We start from the raw sequence: 20,666 nt of genomic DNA, 5'->3' as shown, positions 1-20,666 counted from the left end.
GACAAAGCTGAGCGTTTTGACATGGTGCCCAAATTATTTTGACTATCACATATAAGCACTATACGTTCTGGCTAGCTTCCAAAGTGGGAACAAACTAAGACATAATGATATTAAAGAGGCACTAATCAATTGTTTAAAAATAGATCAATCAGTAAATCTTTTACTTAAATATTTCATAAGGATCTTTTCGAAAAGAAATTACTAAAGTATTGAGGCTGTTTTAAGTAGGTAACTTATAAAATAGTTTTAGTTCAAGTATAGCTTTGAACTTTAGCTTCTAATTAAAAATTCTGAAGTAGATTAGAATCGAGAAAAATCATGTTCTAATTTGTAGTACTAGACTTACAATGCTCTCTGTGCATATGTGGTTGTATAATTGCTTTTGGTCCAGCAAAAAGTATAAAAGTACATTTGAAAGGTGGAAAAGCCCGCATCCGCGTACAAAACTTTTATGTTTTATACGCGACACCACTCAGAATTTTAAACTTACGTTGAAATAACGAATAGGTTTTTGTTATTAATATATAATAATAGCAAATAAATTGCGATCTAAAAGGATTGTTGAAATGTTAATTATGTCATCTAGAAGTCATTTCCGTTAAAGCAATTATATATTTGCCTTTGATGTAATTGAATAAATAATAGATAACTATAAATATTATTGTTATAGAACGAAGATGATATTGAGGAATGTGATTAATTCCCTTTGCAATCTTGATTCATAATCAAATTCTCTCTCAATACGAGAAAATTTATTATGCTTGAGTGAAATCGTTTTTCCTATTGTGGAAATACAATCGATTCAAAAATTTTATATCGATAGACCGGAATTATTTAATTATGAAATTATTTGTGATGTAATTATGTAAGATGAGTGTTTCACTGCCACTTTATTTAAAGAATAAAACTCGAGGTTGATTCAACCTTTTATTTTTGGGAGGCCAAAAATATTAGTTTCATCAAAATATAACATTTCAAATTAATTTAAATCTCACTAATTGCAAAAGGTAATTAGTCAGAGATCAAGAATATTTATTCTTATTTGTTTTGCAGATTTGGGTCAGATGAACTTGTCGTGCCCGAGAGTTCATTTGCGCGACGCTTGCGCCTTTGCACCGATGAAGTTTTCTAACCATGAGTGTCTGGTGCCGTGTCGTGATTATGGTGTCCACGATCAGTACCGGCGTGTTGTCTCCGGCGCCGATGAATGCTGAAGTTAAAGAAACATACGGTAAAATATGCATAAATTGTTTAGCGTTAGTCTGTTTATTTGGCATTTGTTTGGTCAGCCAATCTCAATCTCAATAATTTATTATTAAATTGGGAAACACAAAAAATTTAGACTTCAACATATTGTCACTCACACAAAACTAACTCGCTAGAGTTGTTTGGCACTTATCACGCCTTCTCGAGTATACAGTGAGCTCTCAACAGCTTCTTCAATACATTTTTGTAGCCGTGACTTCAACGATGCCAGAATAGCCACTCGTATAACAAAGCAGATTTTGGGGGCAAATAAAAAAAGTTATTTATAGAATGGTACATGGTTTATTTTTCTAATAAAAAAGAGCTACAGCTAATGTTGTAAATTTACTTATTACAAAGAAGTATTTTAAGAAAATATATATGTTTGGCAGCGCCTTCACATTTTCAGTATGGTTTCTGTGGATCTACCACGAAAGCGTCATTTTGTATTATTCTAATGCTTTATTTACGGGTATTTACATTTTTTCGCGTGTATTTGTAGTTAAACTCCTCTTAAATTGCTGCACCGATTCCGATGAATTTATTTCTGAATGTGTAAGTGTACACACACAATCAGATGTTGTATATTTTAAGACGTGTGAACAGGACAACGTCAGTCGGGTCCGCCAGTAATATCTATTTCGGTGTGGACTAGGAGCCAAGGGGTTTAGTGTCAACTGTCATCCAATTAAATGATGATTATGATCATTTATTGCGTTATATTCTTCTCGTTTGAATACATTTGCATAAACAAAAACATAATAAATTAACGGTTTACCGTGTGTAAGCAATTATTATTTTTTTACAATATCAAGGAGGACTCCCAGTGTCAGTTATAATCCCACTTTATATTAAACTACACGTAATATAGTTTGCTTAAAGCACAAAACTTCGGTAGAGCATTTGCGTCCTAGGACACACGTATTTAGTATTTAAAGTAAGCTATTTGCACGCCGCATTGTTCACTAAATTAGTTCCTTTGTTGTGTGCCATTAATGTACAAGACACTCTGTTTCACTTTTCCATTAACCATATTCAATCCACCTTTTATAATAGAAATTAAGTTGCGGCTTATAACATTTATAATGATGATATTTAATATGAAGTACTTCTTATATTTGCAACGATTGTATTGATTGTTATACTAATTACAAGGATCACGTGAATTGACAAATAATTTCCTTTTCAGATCGCCAATATTGGTATACTCAGGCGCAGGAAACATTGCAAAAACGTCTTCAATACGTAACTGGGAAAAATCCTATTGCAAAGTAAGTTTATTAGTTTGAACCTGAGTTCGTACTAAGTATATTAAAGCATTTCACAAAATGAAAAAGGATAAAAAACTAAACCTTCTTTAATTCACGAAAAATTATTTAACCTTGTGTTAAAAGTAATCATTACCACTTCGCCGAGCTTAAATAATGTGATAAAACCAATTTTCGCGGTTAAAAACATAAATTAAACTTTCAGTTTCTTTGTGACCTCCCCAAAAATTGCCTATAAAAGCTGGCATAATTTATCAAACTGCGCCCTTACGAGCGATTCACATCGTGTTACAAATAAATTAATAGCAAAAAGAACATTACTCTTAAAGGTCTTATTTTCATGGCCATGTTTATGTTTCGATATTCTCCCAGGCATTAAGGCCTAACTTTATAACTCCATATATAACGGAGTGAGTAAGGAAATAGTACAGGAACGAGCACCTCACTAATGGCGCAGGAAGGTCAAAGATTACGCGTGGAAAAAGTAAGGTACAAAGTCAGAGGTAGTAACTGACAATAAATAATATTAATATATTGTGGTCTAACGACAGAAAGGTACAGGACAGGGATCGACAGGATTTTTGACAAAGCAGCAAACGAGAACCAGCAAATTACTGAAGATAATAACTTCAAAGTTTGTTTGTTGGCATCAGTCGTTTAATTTCGACATTGAAATGTAGTTTTTAATAGCTTCTGCTTGGTTCAACCGCACATTCAAACTGACCGCACAACCAACATTTGTTATAAAATTCGTGACATTTCGTGTTCGACAGAACTCGAATCGACTACAGCAAAGAGTAGATTAATAAACCCAGGGAAAGAGAGCCCTCTTACAGACTTTACGAGAAACACATGTACACTAGCGCACCAAGCGTTTTAGGGGTAAACTACTTTTTAGCGGGAACGGTTTGAATTTAATAGAGATCTTATAATATTAAAGAGAGAAGTTACTTTGGCGAGTTTCACCATCTAATTTTAACGATATCGATATTTGTCTGTTGTTCCTATTTTAACAAAAATAGCCAGCAACACGAAGTTATCGTTAAAGTTAGATGTTGCAACTCGCATAAGTAACTTCTAGATTCACCTAGCAGAAAGCCAATACGGCTGTATTCTCTACCTACGTTGAACCTCATATTTTCAAAATAAAACACTATTTACGCATCATATTTTTATTTTTTGTGCTTATGGCTAGTAAAATAAGCCTGGGCTTTTAATTTTACATTGTCATTATCATCATGGTATGTTATTTAATTGATTTGCACCAACTGAATATTAAAATATTAATAGTATGTTGGGTAAAACAATTTGTTTTGTTCTCTGATTTTACAATTCTTTAAATTGTTTTGAAGAAATTTTTGGGTTATATTTTGTATCTCTTCGAAACACTTTACTACACTGTTGGAGGGGTAGCAAAGTGCTCTCGTAGTCTTGTAATATTCTTTGGCTTGTATTTAGGTACCTATTTGATTCATCTCACGTGATAATATTATTTCTTTACATTTTTTGCATCCTCTTACAACTTTTACATACACTTTTTTAGGACCCAGCCACAGACATATTCATTCTGACTTCGACCACCCTCTACTGAACATTCACATTTCTAATAATCCGGTATTAGAGATTACTTTTTTTGCCCTTTCCACTCTATCTTTATACTTTAGCTGTAGTTTTTTTGTTTTCTGTAATTTAGCTTTTAATGCCCTCACTTGTCTCTGTGTACTCTTCACTTTAGCTTCATTTGTCTGTAAGAACAAAATTAATATCATCAGCAAATTACATCAAAAAACCTACCCTAGCCTATCTACTACTAGGTACCCACACACACACTGCTATCACAACTACTAAAATACAACTGCAATAAGTTAATAACAATATATTTAAGTTTAAATTCAATTTCAATAAGTATTATATACATTTGTATGGAACAAATTATTAAAGAATGTAAAACAAAATGTAGCTAGCAGTTTATTTTATTCTATAATTGGTTGCTTTGTTACCTTGATCCTTATTTTCTTTTGATGAAGAAGTCTGAGTGTCCAAACCCTTAGCAAAAAGAGAAATGCTCTCACCTGAAAAAAAAAATTGGCGATTCATACAGGAGTGAATCAGAGAGGTTTGAAATTAAAACGTTTAACATTACATTCCAGTTATGTATAACTGAATAATAACAGAAAGTATCAATATACCACTCCAACCTACTTAGTATTGTAGGAACTTTTAAATGTTAGTTTTAGAAAATAATATTACCTTCATCAGGAATAATTTTTGATGAATTTGAATCTGTTAAGGTCACTGGGGCTTCATTCATGCGTGGTACGCATTAATTATGTTCCAGCACTACTGAAGTGCCAGCTGATGCAACAAAACCTGTAACAAAAGAAGTGACATGGTTTCATGAATACTTCATCAGTCTTTGTTGGTTGGTGGAGTTTGTATTTTATTTATGTGTTGGTAGGTACATCCAGAAACAACATTAAGTTATATTGGAGTTTGTACTCATGTATGTGCATGAGTTTTTAAATTTTCAGTGAGAATAAACAAATTGGGGCATGGTGGCAAGGTGTTCAAATGCATTGGCCCTGGAAAGTGTGCATGTGTTTTTGGGGAGAAAATAGACATTTAAATGATAAATCTTAAAAAATTAAGAAAAGAGGACTTTTTTAAAGAAATCATTGGACTGTGACAAAGCACCCTATGATGTTTCATTGAGGATGCAACCTCCTTGCGATACAATGTAACTACAGCAATGTGCCTTCTATTAGAAACAGGCATTGTCAAAAAGAAGATTACTTACCTAAATCTGGACATCCAAGGAGGCAATATTTCTTTATATTGCGAGGTTTCTTCCCATCCATCGCCATAACCAAACAAAAATAAGAAACAACTAGTTTAACAAGAAAACTTAACAATGAACGCATCGAACAAACTTAATAACAAAACAGTATCAAACGTAACAAAAAAACAATAACTTACGTATTAATTTACTTCAATAAATTCGGAAAACGCAAGCGCAGAATCGCATGAGAGAAATTCAAGTAATATTTACTATAAGTACCTAACGTATACTATATTTTGATTTTTTCTGCCCCTTTGACATCAGATGTCGCGACATTCCATACATTGAGCCCTTCTATTGAAATTCCGGCCTCTGGACTACAGAGTCAAACGGTAGTCATAATGACAATGATGAGTATGGAGACCTCACAAGAATAAAGTGAGGAGTTGTACTCAGGAGCTCGCCATTCCCCAGCATCGGACGGCTTCATTTCGTGGGAGTTTTAAATATAGCGAGACAAAATGTTGGAATAATCCCTCCTCCGTTGAAAAATCTTTAACTAAAATCAAATTTTCGCCGCAATTATAAAAAAAAACATCTACTTACTCAACAAAAATTTCACGTAATATAGTTTTTAATCCACCCAAAAAATATTTATTTATCTACTCCTTAACATTTTTTTTCTTCTTTGCTTACACTGCTAACTTTAATATTATTATTATTTGTTTCCACTGAGCTGACTGATTTGCAAACTAGCCGCTGTGGTCTCCGGCAGAATGACTAGCGCTGTGGAACAACTCTGCTCCTCAGCATAATGCTGAGCCAGGGCCAATTACAACCACAGCACACACGCATTACACAATTAAACCTTTTTCTTTCAAAATAATGTGTGTGTGTGTCAGCTACGACGCACGATTGGAGTTTACTCCTTACGAACGATAATTATGTTTTATATCGAATAGAAAAAAAAGGGTAAATGAACGCATCTGCTAAAATGATAAAAGAAAAAAATATATCTGTAATTATTCTAATTATTTATATTACTTCAATAAAGCGTATTACATAAAGTATGTTACAAAACAATATAAATAATAATAATAACAATAATAATTGTGTTCAATTTATACAAATCCAATTTCAGAGAGAGAATGAGATGGAATCATTCTTTTACACGTTCAATCCTACAGATATATATGTTTGTCTCTTTCTACGTAACGCCTCAACTTTTCGTGTTACACTTGATTTTACTCCTCATAAAATTTCCGTACCGGGCCTTATAACTCAAATCGTTTCTTAAGGAGTAAACTCCAAAAAAATTGTTATCTCTCTATTATTATTCTTTTTTAATTATTTTTATTTTTTGATTATTGTTATTTTATGTGTTTCTGTTTGTGGTTTTGTTAGTAATAAATGTTTTGTCTATGTCTTATGTCTATTATTATCGACTATTGAAAAGCCATTCATTTATAGAGTTGGCAACATTGACAAATTAAATATACCACTGACACTGGCGGCTCCTCCATTATTAATAATAAGGAAAAATAGATGAAAAAAGGGCGGGAAGTGTTAAAATAGGCGGGCGCCAAACTTTTGAAAATTAAATTTAATTTGATATCGCAGGATCAGTTAAGTTGTAAAGTGTATATATCAGTAGTTATTATTGTTTATTTATTTTCTTAGTTTGTTTTCTTCCCCTGGTAAGTAATTGAATTGTATTATATGTAAATAGGAATATTCTTTAGGCTGCCATGTTGGAGCCTGAAGACCCTGGAGGGACATCCCTCCAGGTGTCTCATGTAGTCACAATCGATGCATCGGGAATGGAAACGGAAGGTTCAATTTTAGATACGGACTGTTCGGATAGCACGAAATCGATTAAAAGAAAAAGAATTTCAGGTAGAAACCAAAAGAAGAGAAGGAATCATAGACATACGAGTCCATCAGAATCCCAACTTTGCCCGAATAATTTAAAGGATAATATTATTTCTAAAGTGCTTGATGATAAAATCAATGTAATACACCATAATGAGGCTGCTCAATCTGCTTCAAGTAACCCTCGCGCTGCTGGGTCGCTTTACCAGGCGTCAGACCCTGCGCCTTATGTTGTCCATATTCAAAAAATATTACAACCAAATCAAACTGGGTCTATTCACCCAGTACAATTTGGATTTGAATTTTGGTTTTTTTTTTTTGGATGGAGACTTGGCCGTGCATGCATTCCCTTGCATTTGGCAAGGCTTAACCTTTTACCTAACGATATATGTCACTGTGGCAATGACGTTGGGGATTTTAATCATGTATTCTTTGCCTGTCCTCAACATGACCGTTCCGCTTTTATTTCCTCGCTTTTGTCCATTAAAATTCCTTTTCCTACTTCAATCTCTATCCTTCTATCTAATATAAATATTGATGTATATAGAATTTTAGCCAGTTTCATTTTTCATAACAATATAAAATTATAATCATTTATGTACTTATTATATACCTAATTTATCTGATCCTTTTCAAAATTCCGATCCAATTTCCAAAACAATAAAATAAATCTAATAACACACTTCCTAACGTTTTTGCATGGCTGACGCACAAACCGTGCAGGCCAAGAAAGGGGAAAAAAAAGGAAAAATATGCCACTGGTTTGTCTTTACCATCCAGTTATGTTTGTTTGAATATTGCCCCGATACCCTCTAAGGATGCATCCGTAAAGATTTTTATTGGTAAGTCTTTGTCATATATTTTTAATACCAGTTAGGATCATAAATATCTCTTTATTTGATTAAATGTTACTTCACACTTCTCTGAACACACAAACTTTTAGTTTTTTCTTAATAACTTTTGTAACGGATCTAAAATAGAATCGAAGATTTTATTAATTTTTCCAGGATATCTTGCAAATTGGTTGGTTGTTTTAGGCTCATTTATTTTAAACATATTTTCTTAAGATCCTCCATCCAATTTTATCTATATTTTTTTACTCTGGTGCCTTTTCTTTATGCTATTTTTATTTTTGAGAAAGTGTTCAATTTATCAATATATGTATTATGAATCACCGGCTTCAGTTCATCAGGTAAAACATAACATTTTTCTCGTTAGTTAGGGATGTCCTTTAACAGCGACTAACATAACATCAGTGCTGTGCGACGCATGATAGAGGAAGATAATAGAGTGACATATCAGCAAATACGTGCAAGCCTAGGCATTGGTATGAGTCAAGTTAAAAAAAATTACACGAACATTGAGGCGTCAGGAAGCTTTGTACCAGATAGATTCCCCATACTTTCACTGACGATCAGAAACACCCTCGCATAGACTGATGTCGCCAAATGTTAGATAAATTCAACGGCGGCGACTTAAATGCTGTATTTCACATCGTCACAGGTGATGAAAGCTGGATATATTGCTACGAACCCGAAACCAAAAGACAATCAGCTCAGTGGGTTCCTTTCGAGTATCGGCCAACTAAGATGAAGAAGTCAAGGAAAAAAGATGACTGCCTCATTTTTTGGTCACAAAGGTCATTTCGCGACACATGTGCTAGAAGATGGAAGGACAGTTACTGCAGACTGGTATGTTAATCGCTTTTTGCGTGTTGTCTTGGACAGCAGCCCCCTCGAAGCAGGATCCGCCTTCACTACGACAATGCTTCAGCGCACTCCGCAAAACGAACTGTTGAATATTTTACTAAGCCAGGTGTCGAGATAATGAGTCTTCCGCCATACAGTCCTGACCTGGCGCCCTGAGACTTTCATTTATTTCCAAGAACTGAAGATAAAATTCGAGGAATTCACTCTACGAGCGCTGAAGATGCAGTGAAAGTGTGCGAAAATACCATAGAGACCCCTAAGGAAGAATGGGCCCACTGCTTTTCTCAGTGGTTCCATCGAATGCAAAAATGTGTAGAGAGGAACGGAGATTACTTTGAAAAACAATAAAAGTATTGGCAACTTTCCACATTAAGCCGTTTTTCATTTTCTAAACATTTTCAGTGCTACCTGTATTGCCTGTACTGTAAGTATAAAACATCATTTCAAGAAAAGTATTAAACCAACCATACCTAATGAATTTCAAATTCAGGACAATCATAAATAATTCCAGGCGTCGTCAGACTGGGGTCTTCTTAAGTGCGAGGATTCTCAAATATTGGAATTTAAATGAAGCTCATTGTTCCTCTGAAGTCCTCATATTTGTGTATCGTAGGAGAATATACGGAGTAATTAGTTTTAATTAGCCGCCGCGTATAAGCAGTGCCGTACCCTTTACAGCCGAAAATTCTCAGCCGGTTCTTCGTAGCACATTTCTTACAATCCTTCCACTATAATATTGTTAGATATAGTTTCCGCATTATTAAACAGTAAGTTATTTCTACTATTTAAACCAAAGAAATATTGTTTATTTTTTTTATTGATGATTAAAAACGTGATTAACAATAACAGGTGACCGTATGTATTTAAAACACAGATAAAGAGTTAATACATTTTCTAGGAACGTGATATTAGTAGTAGGGGACGGGATGAGCCTGACCACAGCTACCGCCGCAAGGATACTTCGCGGCCAACGACGGGGTCAGAGCGGAGAGGACACTGATCTAGTCTGGGATACCTTCCCCGCTGTGGCTTTGGCGAAGGTAACTTTAATTAAGAATATAACTTGTTAAGGTATAAAAGTGACACATTGTGAATGTTTTTTTATGTTAAAAAAATTATAATAACCAAGAATGTCCCTGAAATATCTCCATAATATTTTCTACAATGTTTCTACTAAGCCTTAAATCGTCATACATTAAAGATACATATAATACACGTTCACGTTACGCGAAGGCCTTAATTAAAATTAAGGTTATACGTTGTCTTATCTTCAGCAAAGGTCGGATTAACACAAAGATGGAGCCCAAAGTTTATGAAACCCAAATATTATTCTGCTGTATTTGTGTACATATTATGGAAGTCATATTTGACTTGTGCTAACCCTGTTTTTGTTTAAGAATTACGCACTTTAATGAAAGATAAGCAAACACGTAAATCAGCCACGATCCTTATATACTAAGCCACCGCGATCTCGTCGAAGATATAATTAAAACTCCTGTAAAACACATAGAAAATTACTATTTGAGAAATTTATTTACAATTTACTTTACAAAGTAAGTAATTAACCATCTCGATATTTGATAGGCACCTGTCGACACCAATTTCAGAATTAGAATTCATTTCATAAAAATTCCCAGAATCCAAAACTGGACTGAGTACGTTTTTGCGACTACTAAAACATTGTATTCCCAAATTCTGTAAATTAGGAACAAATTTAGTACTTAGAGTAATCGTCCTTTCTAGTAACAGTCTTTTAATAATGATAAGTGTGATAAAAAAGAAACGCTGAACTCGTAATTTATTTGTAATACAAGTTAATCTGTACGACTAAAACCATTTCTTACTTAAGCTTCATTCTCATATTCGGCATATTAACAAAGACAAGATAAACAATTGTTCATACAAACAATCTTGCGTCTCCTTCGTCCCTTATTTGAATAGTATGTTTATCTTGCAAATGAAAACTACATAACTTGCGATATACAAACATAAGGCTTAATTCTAAATAAATATATGATGGTTCTAATAAAGCACCATTTGCTACTTGAAATGAAATGTTGGTCCCTTCAAGGGTACTTAAATTTTATCACGTTTTTCCCAAAGACGTACAACGTGGACGCTCAAACCGGCGAATCATCGGCTTGTGCGACTGCTCTGCTCTGTGGGGTAAAGGCGAGATATGAAACCTTAGGACTCGATGCTACCGGACGATTCAACAATTGCGCCTCGGCAGTTCACTCGAAGGTTACTTCTCTGATAGACTGGGCGCATGATGCAGGTATGGGAATTATGAGCTGAGGTCATTGGCAAATACTTATTACGAAATGTTACAAATGATATCTGGTTCCATGCCAGTTTGTTACAAAATTAATATGGCGAGGGATGATCACTCAAGAGTCACTCGCTTAAAAATTAATAACTCATCAAAATAAATTAAGTGACAATACATTAAAAATCTCTTTTCATTAATTAGAAGCAACGCCCCGCGGTTTCACTCGCATAGATACCGTTATATATAGATATATATTTATCATAAAAGTTTTATTTTAATTTAGTTTTCTTAGTTTTTAATTACTTACTTTCAGATAATTAGGTCAACATACAGATTTTACTAGATATGCCAACGTACGATTGCCCATCGGTAAAACGTTATCTTTGTAGATATTGATACGTTCTAAAATACGGTACGTCACTGTAATCGGTTCAGTAGTTTTTGTGTGAAAAACTTACAAACATACATACCAAAATACAACTGTTTCCTCTTTATTATATATATATATATATATAGTAGAGATAAAAATGAAATGGAAATACATGTCAGACAAAATATTAGTATTATTGTTGTTCTAATTGGTCTACGTAGCGCGCTACGTCGTAGGCCCTTAGTCGTGATATAAAGTATTATGTAAATCTGATCTTCGATGATCTTTTCTCACTTACCAGTTTTGTTATTTTTTAATCTCTACCCCGACCTTAAGCTAGGCTCAAGGCTTACCAAATATAGGTTAGACCTAATTGTATTCATTTTAATGACCAGGTAAATCTAGTGGCATCGTCACGACTGCGAGAATCACTCATGCCACACCAGCTGCTCTATATGCGCACGCGCCTTCGCGCTATTGGGAAGATGACAGCAGAGTGCCACCCACTGTTCGGCGAGACTGCAAGGACATCGCCCTACAACTCGTTGAAAATGAACCAGGGAAGAGCATAAATGTATGTGCTCGCAAAATATTAATATAATTCGCAAATAAAAATTATAATTCAGATATTAAAAAGGACCATAGATTACTTGTTTTTTTATAGATTAATAAATTTACAAAAGTTTAAGTAGCCGAAAGAGGGACTACTAAATAGAATGATGTCGTATCCGCACGCTATGTGACGCTTATGTATTTTAAAAGCTTTATTTTTCCTCATTTTTACGCAAATTCCAGTCCAGACAATGGAAATACTTGAATAAATTAAACAGTACAATGTATAGTTAATACAACTCATTACTGTATGAGATGACATCATATTAAACAATTCGATAACTGTTATACTTCTAGAAATCGTAAGAATTGCGTGTTGTGATTTCGTTCAACTTGTAAACAAAATAAGCGAAGTAGCAATTAGCTGTAACTTAAAAGGTTTTGTCTGTTAATTACGTCTATATATTTAATTGGGACTTTTAAGGTGTTAATTATAAATGCTTGCGCATACGAACTCTTGAGTCAACGGTACTCAGACTCCTCATCTAAATGGCCCCGACAAAGTATACTGGTTTACATATTTTGACGTTTAAAATTTAGTGTACTAACAAGATTTGATAGGGTACATTAATATTATTTTTAAGGTCGTTTTGGTTAGATTCTTTTCACCTACCCTTTCAGTCGAATATATTTCAGCAATTAAGGATATTTTAGAAAGTAAAAAAATTACGTTTAGATTATCATCGTGAGTCCTAATACCTACTGTTAAATTTAACCCGTTGGACATATTTTATTAAATTTACAAATATATTAATATACATTACAGTAAAGTACAAAAAAATAAGTATTAATGTCGTAATCGTGTTTTCGTTTTGCACGTTTGCACAAATGCAAAATATAAGTATAATTTCCATTGAAATCCTGTTACCCTCGCAGCCCAACTTGTAAACAATGTCTGAATGTATATGCAGAATAATTTCCTGTAGTTTTACCCCTAATTATACGTTTGTTTTTATACTGTTACTCTTTATAATTTGGAAAAGTCGACGACTAAAACTTAAAATTCAATACTAAACTTATACAACAAAAGCTGTATACAAAATGAATCCGGGAAATCCCGAAGTTGAGAACGAATAATTTGTTTCACTCCCAACCAAGCGTCTCTTTTGTTAGTCTTATATTAAGACCGAGAGCAATACAGGTTCGCCATAAGTGGCTTTACGCCTGCCTTTATTCAACTTGCATAATTCACCCCTTTACGCTGTACACTATAGCTCGCGACTTTATTTAAAACGAGCCTTTGTTCATTCGGCGGATATTAAAAGCTAAGGATAATTAAATTACCTCTATTGTTGTGTTTCATTAAACAAGTTCATAAAAACTTTCATTAAGTATTATTTACTTATATATTTATTTATAGCTGCACCAACAACACACACACATTAGAAAAACCCAATAAATGGAGAGAAAAAGGTTACACAAATTATAACCAATGTGTGGCCTCGATAATAGGTGCGGTATATGCCATACTAATATTATAAAGAGGAAACCTTTATGTTTTTGTATGTATGATTCTAATGTTTTCACACAAAATCAACTAAACCGATTTCAAAAACTCTTTCACCATTAGAAAGCTGTATCTTAACTAACTGCCATAGGCTACATTACATTTTCAAAAAATAGGGCTTCCTAACAAAAATGCAATGAGATAACCCAAGCTATGAATAAAATATCCGTAAAAGATCTATCAACGCGTGCGCTGTGGAAATTATTGATGATTAAAAAAGAAAAAAGATGTATAGTATTTTAGAACGTATGAATATCTACAAAAAGATTGTTTTGGCATATCTAGTAAAATCTGTATGTTGACCTAATTATCTGAAAGTAAGTAATTGAAAACTAAGAAAACTAAGTTAAAATAACACTTTTATGATAAATATATATCTATAGTCCGACCACGAGATCGGTATCTACGCGAGTGAAACCACGGGGCGCTGCTAGTAATTAATAAGTTGGCAAAGAAAAATGTTACAAAAGGATTACAAAAATAGACCTTAAACTATAAAGAATAGCAAAAGTACCAAAAACGTGATAACAATATGCCCTTCCTGTAATCTTAAAAAATATGAAGATTATACGTTGTCGACACTTAAGTGGAAGTTTAGTTAACCGTCCGTTGTTGATTATTACCACGATTAAGAATACTGCATAAACCTATGCAAAAGCGAGCAACGCTACGAATTCCTTAGCGTAAGCACAACTTGACGGTGCAACAGTGAAATATAAATTCCATAATGTCCTATAAAGTATAAAGCCACTTTTATTACTAGGACCATATTTTAATGGTTGGTTAATTATTATGAAATGTTGTTAAAAGGTTTTAATGGGTGGTGGTCGGCGTCATTTTCTGCCCAACGTCACGCCAGACCCCGAGCACCCAAACAGAGAAGGCCGGAGGCTAGATGGCAGAAATCTCGCTGAAGACTGGGCGAGAGAAAAGAAAAAAAGACATTTACGGGCACAGTACATACATACCCGGGAGCAATTGGCCAAATTAGATCCGAGAAATGTGGATTATTTGTTAGGTTAGTACTTTAGTATAATAATTAATTATTAATATTGCAAAGGACCACTCTGTCAAATAACTTTTATCGTGATTATATCTAACGAAGTTTTGAATTTTGAACGAGTTTAGAATTACTTCTAAAGAAGACGTTCGGCTAAAAATTTTTGATCACTAATTTTATTATTATTTCGGTTTCCTCATATAATTTAAAAATACTTTATGTAATTATGTCTATATTGCAGCCAAAAGCCAAAGCTTGATTTCTCCACTGGCAAAAACACCTCTGTTCAATTGTAATAAAAGTATTGCGGTAAAAGCGCCAACCGTACGAATATGTTAAATAATTAACTTGTGGTCACAGCATTGCGCTCAAAACAATAATTATACTTAATATGCAAATGAAGTTGTGACATACACACGATACAAATGTCTATATTATATACTGTAAAATGAGACGTTATCAGAGATGTAACAACTTTGATATGAGTAATTTTTGGTCGAACACATTAAAAACTCTGTGAACAGATAACGTACTCGGATTGCAGTTAGATTGTTGTTTTCCGCGATTAAACTTTCGTTCGAGAAACTTGCAGCAATCTCGTAAGTTTCTGTCATCTCACATGTGCAGCTTGGCACTGAGACAACTTTGCTCGGCCAATATATTTTTTTGTAAACCTTACAGACTCGAAATGAAAGTCACAAAATAATATTTCTAGAGCGACGTAAAGGTACATTTTTTCGTAAATTTGATGTCACCTCCAAATATTGAAAAATTTACTATTTAATACGAATCTAAAGACCATTACGCAACTAATTAATGGGCATAAAATTAAGAGTCCTTTAAGAAATCACTCCAGTGGAAATCCGTTTAGTCGCTTGACTGACGTCTCTTCAGTAAACATGACTCGATCCTATTTCATTTCCGCTTTGTCTTAATGGAACTAAGAAAATTACACTTTATTTACTACGAATAGTATGAATAATATATTTGGATACTTGTATATTGTGTATGCATATATCTATTTGAATGTAGTGTAATAAAATACAGACAAAAAATAATTCTCTAAATTAATCAAAGAAGTTTATTGATTGAAAGAAATTATAGAATTTTCCTACTAAACACGAGCCGAACGCCATACTTTGTATGTAAATGAGAACTGTAACTGTTAATATCGTAAAATTGATATACAAACTTCATTGAACGTTTTTCTAATTAAAACAAAACAAAAAAAAATTACCACAAATACTTATTGTCTTGTAGATATTTTGATATGATTAGGCCTCGTACCCTCGTATACCTCGTATTAATAGGATTCATTGCAAGATGTTTCCAATATTATCTTAACATTATAATTTAATCAGACTTGTTAACTATTGATATATATATATATATCAGAAACAATATTTTTACGGCGCATACACTTAAAGTGGCCTCTCAGCATCGAGGTTTATTGCCTTTGTTTCGCAGGGTTGTTTGAATATTCCCACATGGAGTTTAATGCGGAGAGAGGAGCGGCAGCGGATACGGAAGAGGGTGCGGGTGCGACCGGAAACGCTAAAGCGGAAGATCCTTCGCTCGCTGATATGACACGCGTCGCACTTTCTATCCTGACTAAAAATAACAAAGGCTTCTTTTTACTCTTGGAAGGTGTGTAAAAGTTAATTACATTTTTAAATTCACTTGAATAGTTATTATATAATAGTGAAGATGTTTATTGTTTTCGATCTACTCCAGGTGGTAGGATAGACCATGCTCACCATTACAACAATCCCTATAGAGCGCTAGACGAAACGTTAGAATTAGAGACGGCGTTACTGGCAGCCTTAGAGAAAGTCAATCCAGCTGAGACTTTGATCGTGGTCACCGCTGATCACGGCCACGTTATGACTTTTGGTGGCCAAGCGACGCCACGCGGTCATCCTATATTAGGTAAGTGGGTGAATTTTTAATATTGTCACATGCGTAGTGACAGTAGAGTACTTCAATTGAAATACAACTTACGAATACGTTATTGTTGTGTTAAATCACCTCGTCCTTTGTAATAATACTGACAATTATACGATATCATGATTGCACTATAATCATATTGCGTTAAATACAATTACCGACGCAGTACAAATATAGAATTACGGTTTTCAATACATCATTCGCTGATTCCCACGTTAATTTAAAATTGAGTATTATGTATTTTGTTGCAGAGATTTTGAGATTTGAGAATCTGTCATATCTTCTAAGATAACAATCATTAAAATCAAATGTAGACCTCAATTGTGTTCAAAGTTACACAACTTTTATGTGTTCTATGAATGGTGTATTTATTTGTATAAGGAATTATATGATACTAGCTGCCCCCGCAAACTCTTAGTTTCTCCTTAATGTGGTTTTAGTTAGCCTTAATACCGTGACACGAAAGAATAATTTCACTGTATTATCGTCACTATAATTTGAATTTGATTTACACTTCGGTCTAAGTAACACGTGGTTGACTATGCTAACACCAAATATTAAAAAAGTATAAATACGGTAATTCACGGTATTTCGTTTACTACAAAATAAATTTAATTTATACTTTAGCCTCAATAACACGTGATAATCATGATATTGAATCGTAGCTTATATGACACGTTTGTCGGTTTACCATAGCAGTGCCATCTATTGATTACTTACTCAATCCAGTCGAAAAGTATCGACATCTGTTAGAATCTTTTGGAGTTAAATAACAAATAATTTGCAATAAAATAAAATTGCAACTATAATTAAAGATCTAAGCTATATATCTTAAGTTGGACCAGGCAGCTTACGGTGTGCCAATTAAATTTAAAATTGGTTAAGTAGTTTAGGAGTTAATCGCGGACAAACATCGTGACAGGAGATTTATATATATTAAGATTTACATCGAAAATAATATTTTTTTATACTTTGGTAAATATGTATAAATTCAATGCATTTTCAGTTGTATCGGAATTTATGGCTGGACTAGGGATTTCTAAAGCCATCCTCATTTTATTCTCTTAGGATCAGACACTGTCCCATCGGACATCGATGGCCTGAAGTATACCACGTTGTTGTACGGCACTGGACCGGGCCATTCGGAGCCAAGAGCTTTGCCCTTCAACGGTACTCTGTCTCTGTCCGTCGACGCTGTTCACGCAGCTGCAGTGCCCAGACAGTGGTCCACGCATGGAGGAGAAGATGTACCTGTTTATGCCTTAGGTAACGATAGCTTAAGAGCGTGATTACATAGCCACAATAGTGGTTTATAAATCTATATAATATGTTATTATTGCTTAGGTCCAATGGCTACTGTTTTGTTTACGGGAGTAGTGGAACAGAGTTACATTCCCCACGCTATTGCATATGCAGCTTGCTTAGCTCATCACGCGCGTCGATGTGTGGATTCGTTTAATTATACAAAGCCTCAAGTAAGTTAACTTTACATGTACTGTTCACTATTATTACTGAGAATAGTTTTAATGTATACCTTTTTAAATTAAACTATATTAGATAAAACTACCAAGCTGTGTACCCCCGGAAGTGAGCAGTGTGTCAGCTGCGGATGAAACCCGAAACGATGCAAGTGGCCGCCGGGTTATAGTGGCCTCTAGTGTCATGTCTGACGAAAGGGGCACGCGCACATCCGCGACTGTTTCTCTTCAGACCGACGTACACTTTATTTTTGCATTTTACGCAACAATTTTACTAATACATAATCGTGTGTTGAATGATATGTATTATACTGGTGTTTCATTATAAGTTTAAGAAGGCTCTTGAGTGTATTTTTACAGGTTTGTTTACAGCTTGTATAGCAAATAAAACTAAAGTTTACGATTACTATTTAACTTTTGTGATGTTCGTTAATTTGATAATGTAAATATTTAAAATTTATTAAGTTTACTATCATATTTAAAAATAGTTGAGAACAAGTTATAAATTTGAATATCATGTCGATATTTATCGTTTTAAGACAAATAATAATAAAACAAATTGAATATTGTTCTGAATTTATTGCAACGTATTTAAATTGTTGTTTATACTGTATTGAAGATACGTTTTATCAAATGAACAAGATCTATAACTGTAAATATTGTATGTTTGTTTCATCTAGTGTTTATAACTGTTAACAATTTTTAATAAAATTTATCAACGAAATATTTTTTGTAGATAAAATTCACTGTACAAAGAAAAATGTATTAGGTTAAATGTAAATAAAATAATGCATTTAACTGTATTTTTATTTAATTGTTTACTAAAGAATTAACTATTAAAAATTACACGTTGAAAATAAATTGTATAATTAAACGATCACACTAATTTTATTCTACGCACTAATCATTTCAAAAGAGTACTTTTGAGTGTTATTTATAATTTTGTTTGAAGTTGCTAAAACTAATAAAGTTTAATTAAATTTTTCAATTGGCTACTTAGGTTATAATACAATAAACCAGAGTTAGAGCAGCAGTAACCACTTCATCCGCAGCGCCTGTCTGTACAACCTTCTGTGTCTTGCGATAAACTCCCACATCCGTACGGTTGGCTTCATGATGATTATTAGAAGTGTAAAAAGTCAAACAGCTAATGTAACATAAAAACGTAAATTAAATTCAAATTGTACATACAATAAATATCTGGCGTTGCCTATAAGGACTCAAATGTCGAGTATGTTCATTACTTTCAAAATCGGCGCCTTAAAAATGTCTGATTTGGAATATTAAATGCACCTTTTAAGCTCACCTCGTAACTGAAGAGGGTCAAGAACTACTCATAAGTGAGATTTAAAAGTGAAGCGAGTTACACTTGCATTAATTTGAAAATAATTATAGAAAGGCTCTACTTAAGAGGTAAAAACGTCAATGGAGGTTACCAGTAGCCGCAGACCTTTAACCCTCCGACTTTAAATGCAGTTCCTTTCAGGCGAACTTGTAAAAGAATGTTAATAGGCTTACTGAGTTTTTTAAACATGACTTTAATTACTTTAATAGCCCCAATTGGGCTATTTAACTTGTGTTAGTGTATGAGTTGCACTGGTATTGGTGGGAGTCAAACTATGTTTTTTTATTATTATTTCAAAGTCTCATGTCACTTATATAAAACAAAATAAGGCTTACTAAACTTTGTTCAACCCATAAAGTTATTTCAAACAATTTCTAAACGCAAAAGTTATATAATATTTCCAGAAATCACCACTATACAATAACGAGTGGTCAAGTTTCAAACAGAAGTTGGTCAAACTAACATCACTTCAGAAAGTCTATTACAATTTTTCACAAACAGACTTTCATAGAGAGACTATGTAAGTACGCTTTAGGGAATTCAAAACATGTTTTTAGGTCGTCGGTATTTACAAATTGCTTCAACGGGTCGACCCTTATTGGCTTGGACTAGGGTAAGGAATTAAAGAAATACTTCAATGTCGATCCTTGAAACAACTAATCATAGGATATGAAATGTTGATGATATTAAAAAATAAACATTTCTAAAGAGATATTAATTTTAAAAAATAACTAAGGCCAACTAGGACTACATAAGTAGGTAGCCGCCATAAGAAAATTCTTATGGCGGAAAATAAAATTATTTGTGCCTTTCATATTATTAACTGATTCTAACTTTTCCGATTCAAACCGATTACTTATAAGTTTGCTATGGCATTGGTAAGATGTCTTGTCTTATTTATTAAGTAAATCGGTTTTTTTATGATTTGCACTAGGGACCGATAACAATTAATTATATGTGTTTATTGCATGATGCATCTTATTTAGTTTTCCTTGAGTGAGAAAATAAGTGTGAGGTTAATAAACTATAGCCGAGACTGTAAGTTTCATTTATTGTTTTTCTTGATAGTAATAAAATAAATATAATATCAAATTAATCGAAAGCAAAAGATGAATTAACTTTACGCTTAACTAATGTTGCAACAAAAAACGAGCCGTAAAGGTTTCGTGATCCTGAATAAAAAATGGAATGTTTTGGGGGTCTACCCAGGTTGTCCATTAAATCTTGAACCAGGCAAAGGCTGTATCTTTATAAAGGTGACA

General features: G+C 33.5%; 1 protein-coding gene and 1 long non-coding RNA gene across 3 annotated transcripts in view; one reads left to right on the top strand and one right to left on the bottom strand.

The window, feature by feature from the left end:
• LOC123720635 (alkaline phosphatase-like) overlaps positions 1-18,523 on the top strand; it is a 36,103-nt gene extending 17,580 nt beyond the window's left edge. The window contains exons 2-12 of one of the 2 annotated variants that reach the window (XM_045677332.1): positions 1,054-1,231; positions 2,435-2,516; positions 9,772-9,913; positions 10,977-11,151; positions 11,911-12,089; positions 14,445-14,652; positions 16,102-16,281; positions 16,369-16,563; positions 17,650-17,847; positions 17,926-18,056; positions 18,139-18,522. In XM_045677332.1, coding sequence (XP_045533288.1) covers positions 1,135-1,231; positions 2,435-2,516; positions 9,772-9,913; positions 10,977-11,151; positions 11,911-12,089; positions 14,445-14,652; positions 16,102-16,281; positions 16,369-16,563; positions 17,650-17,847; positions 17,926-18,056; positions 18,139-18,387 — 1,836 coding nt within the window. In that variant the 5' untranslated portion in view covers positions 1,054-1,134 and the 3' untranslated portion in view covers positions 18,388-18,522. Of the gene's footprint in view, positions 1-1,053; positions 1,232-2,434; positions 2,517-8,555; positions 8,856-9,771; positions 9,914-10,976; positions 11,152-11,910; positions 12,090-14,444; positions 14,653-16,101; positions 16,282-16,368; positions 16,564-17,649; positions 17,848-17,925; positions 18,057-18,138 lie in introns of those variants that run through there. The other variant, XM_045677333.1, reaches the window with a different exon arrangement.
• Positions 3,417-5,470, bottom strand: LOC123720636. Its single transcript, XR_006756071.1, has 4 exons — positions 5,311-5,470; positions 4,764-4,883; positions 4,514-4,585; positions 3,417-4,258 (listed from the first exon to the last, which is right to left on the bottom strand). It is a non-coding gene; the product is annotated as an uncharacterized LOC123720636 (long non-coding RNA).
• Positions 18,524-20,666: the final 2,143 nt, after the last annotated feature.

This window comes from Pieris brassicae, chromosome 2 (assembly GCF_905147105.1).
Source record: "Pieris brassicae chromosome 2, ilPieBrab1.1, whole genome shotgun sequence".
NCBI classification, from domain to species: domain Eukaryota; kingdom Metazoa; phylum Arthropoda; class Insecta; order Lepidoptera; family Pieridae; genus Pieris; species Pieris brassicae.
This window is presented reverse-complemented; position numbering and strand designations above follow the sequence as displayed.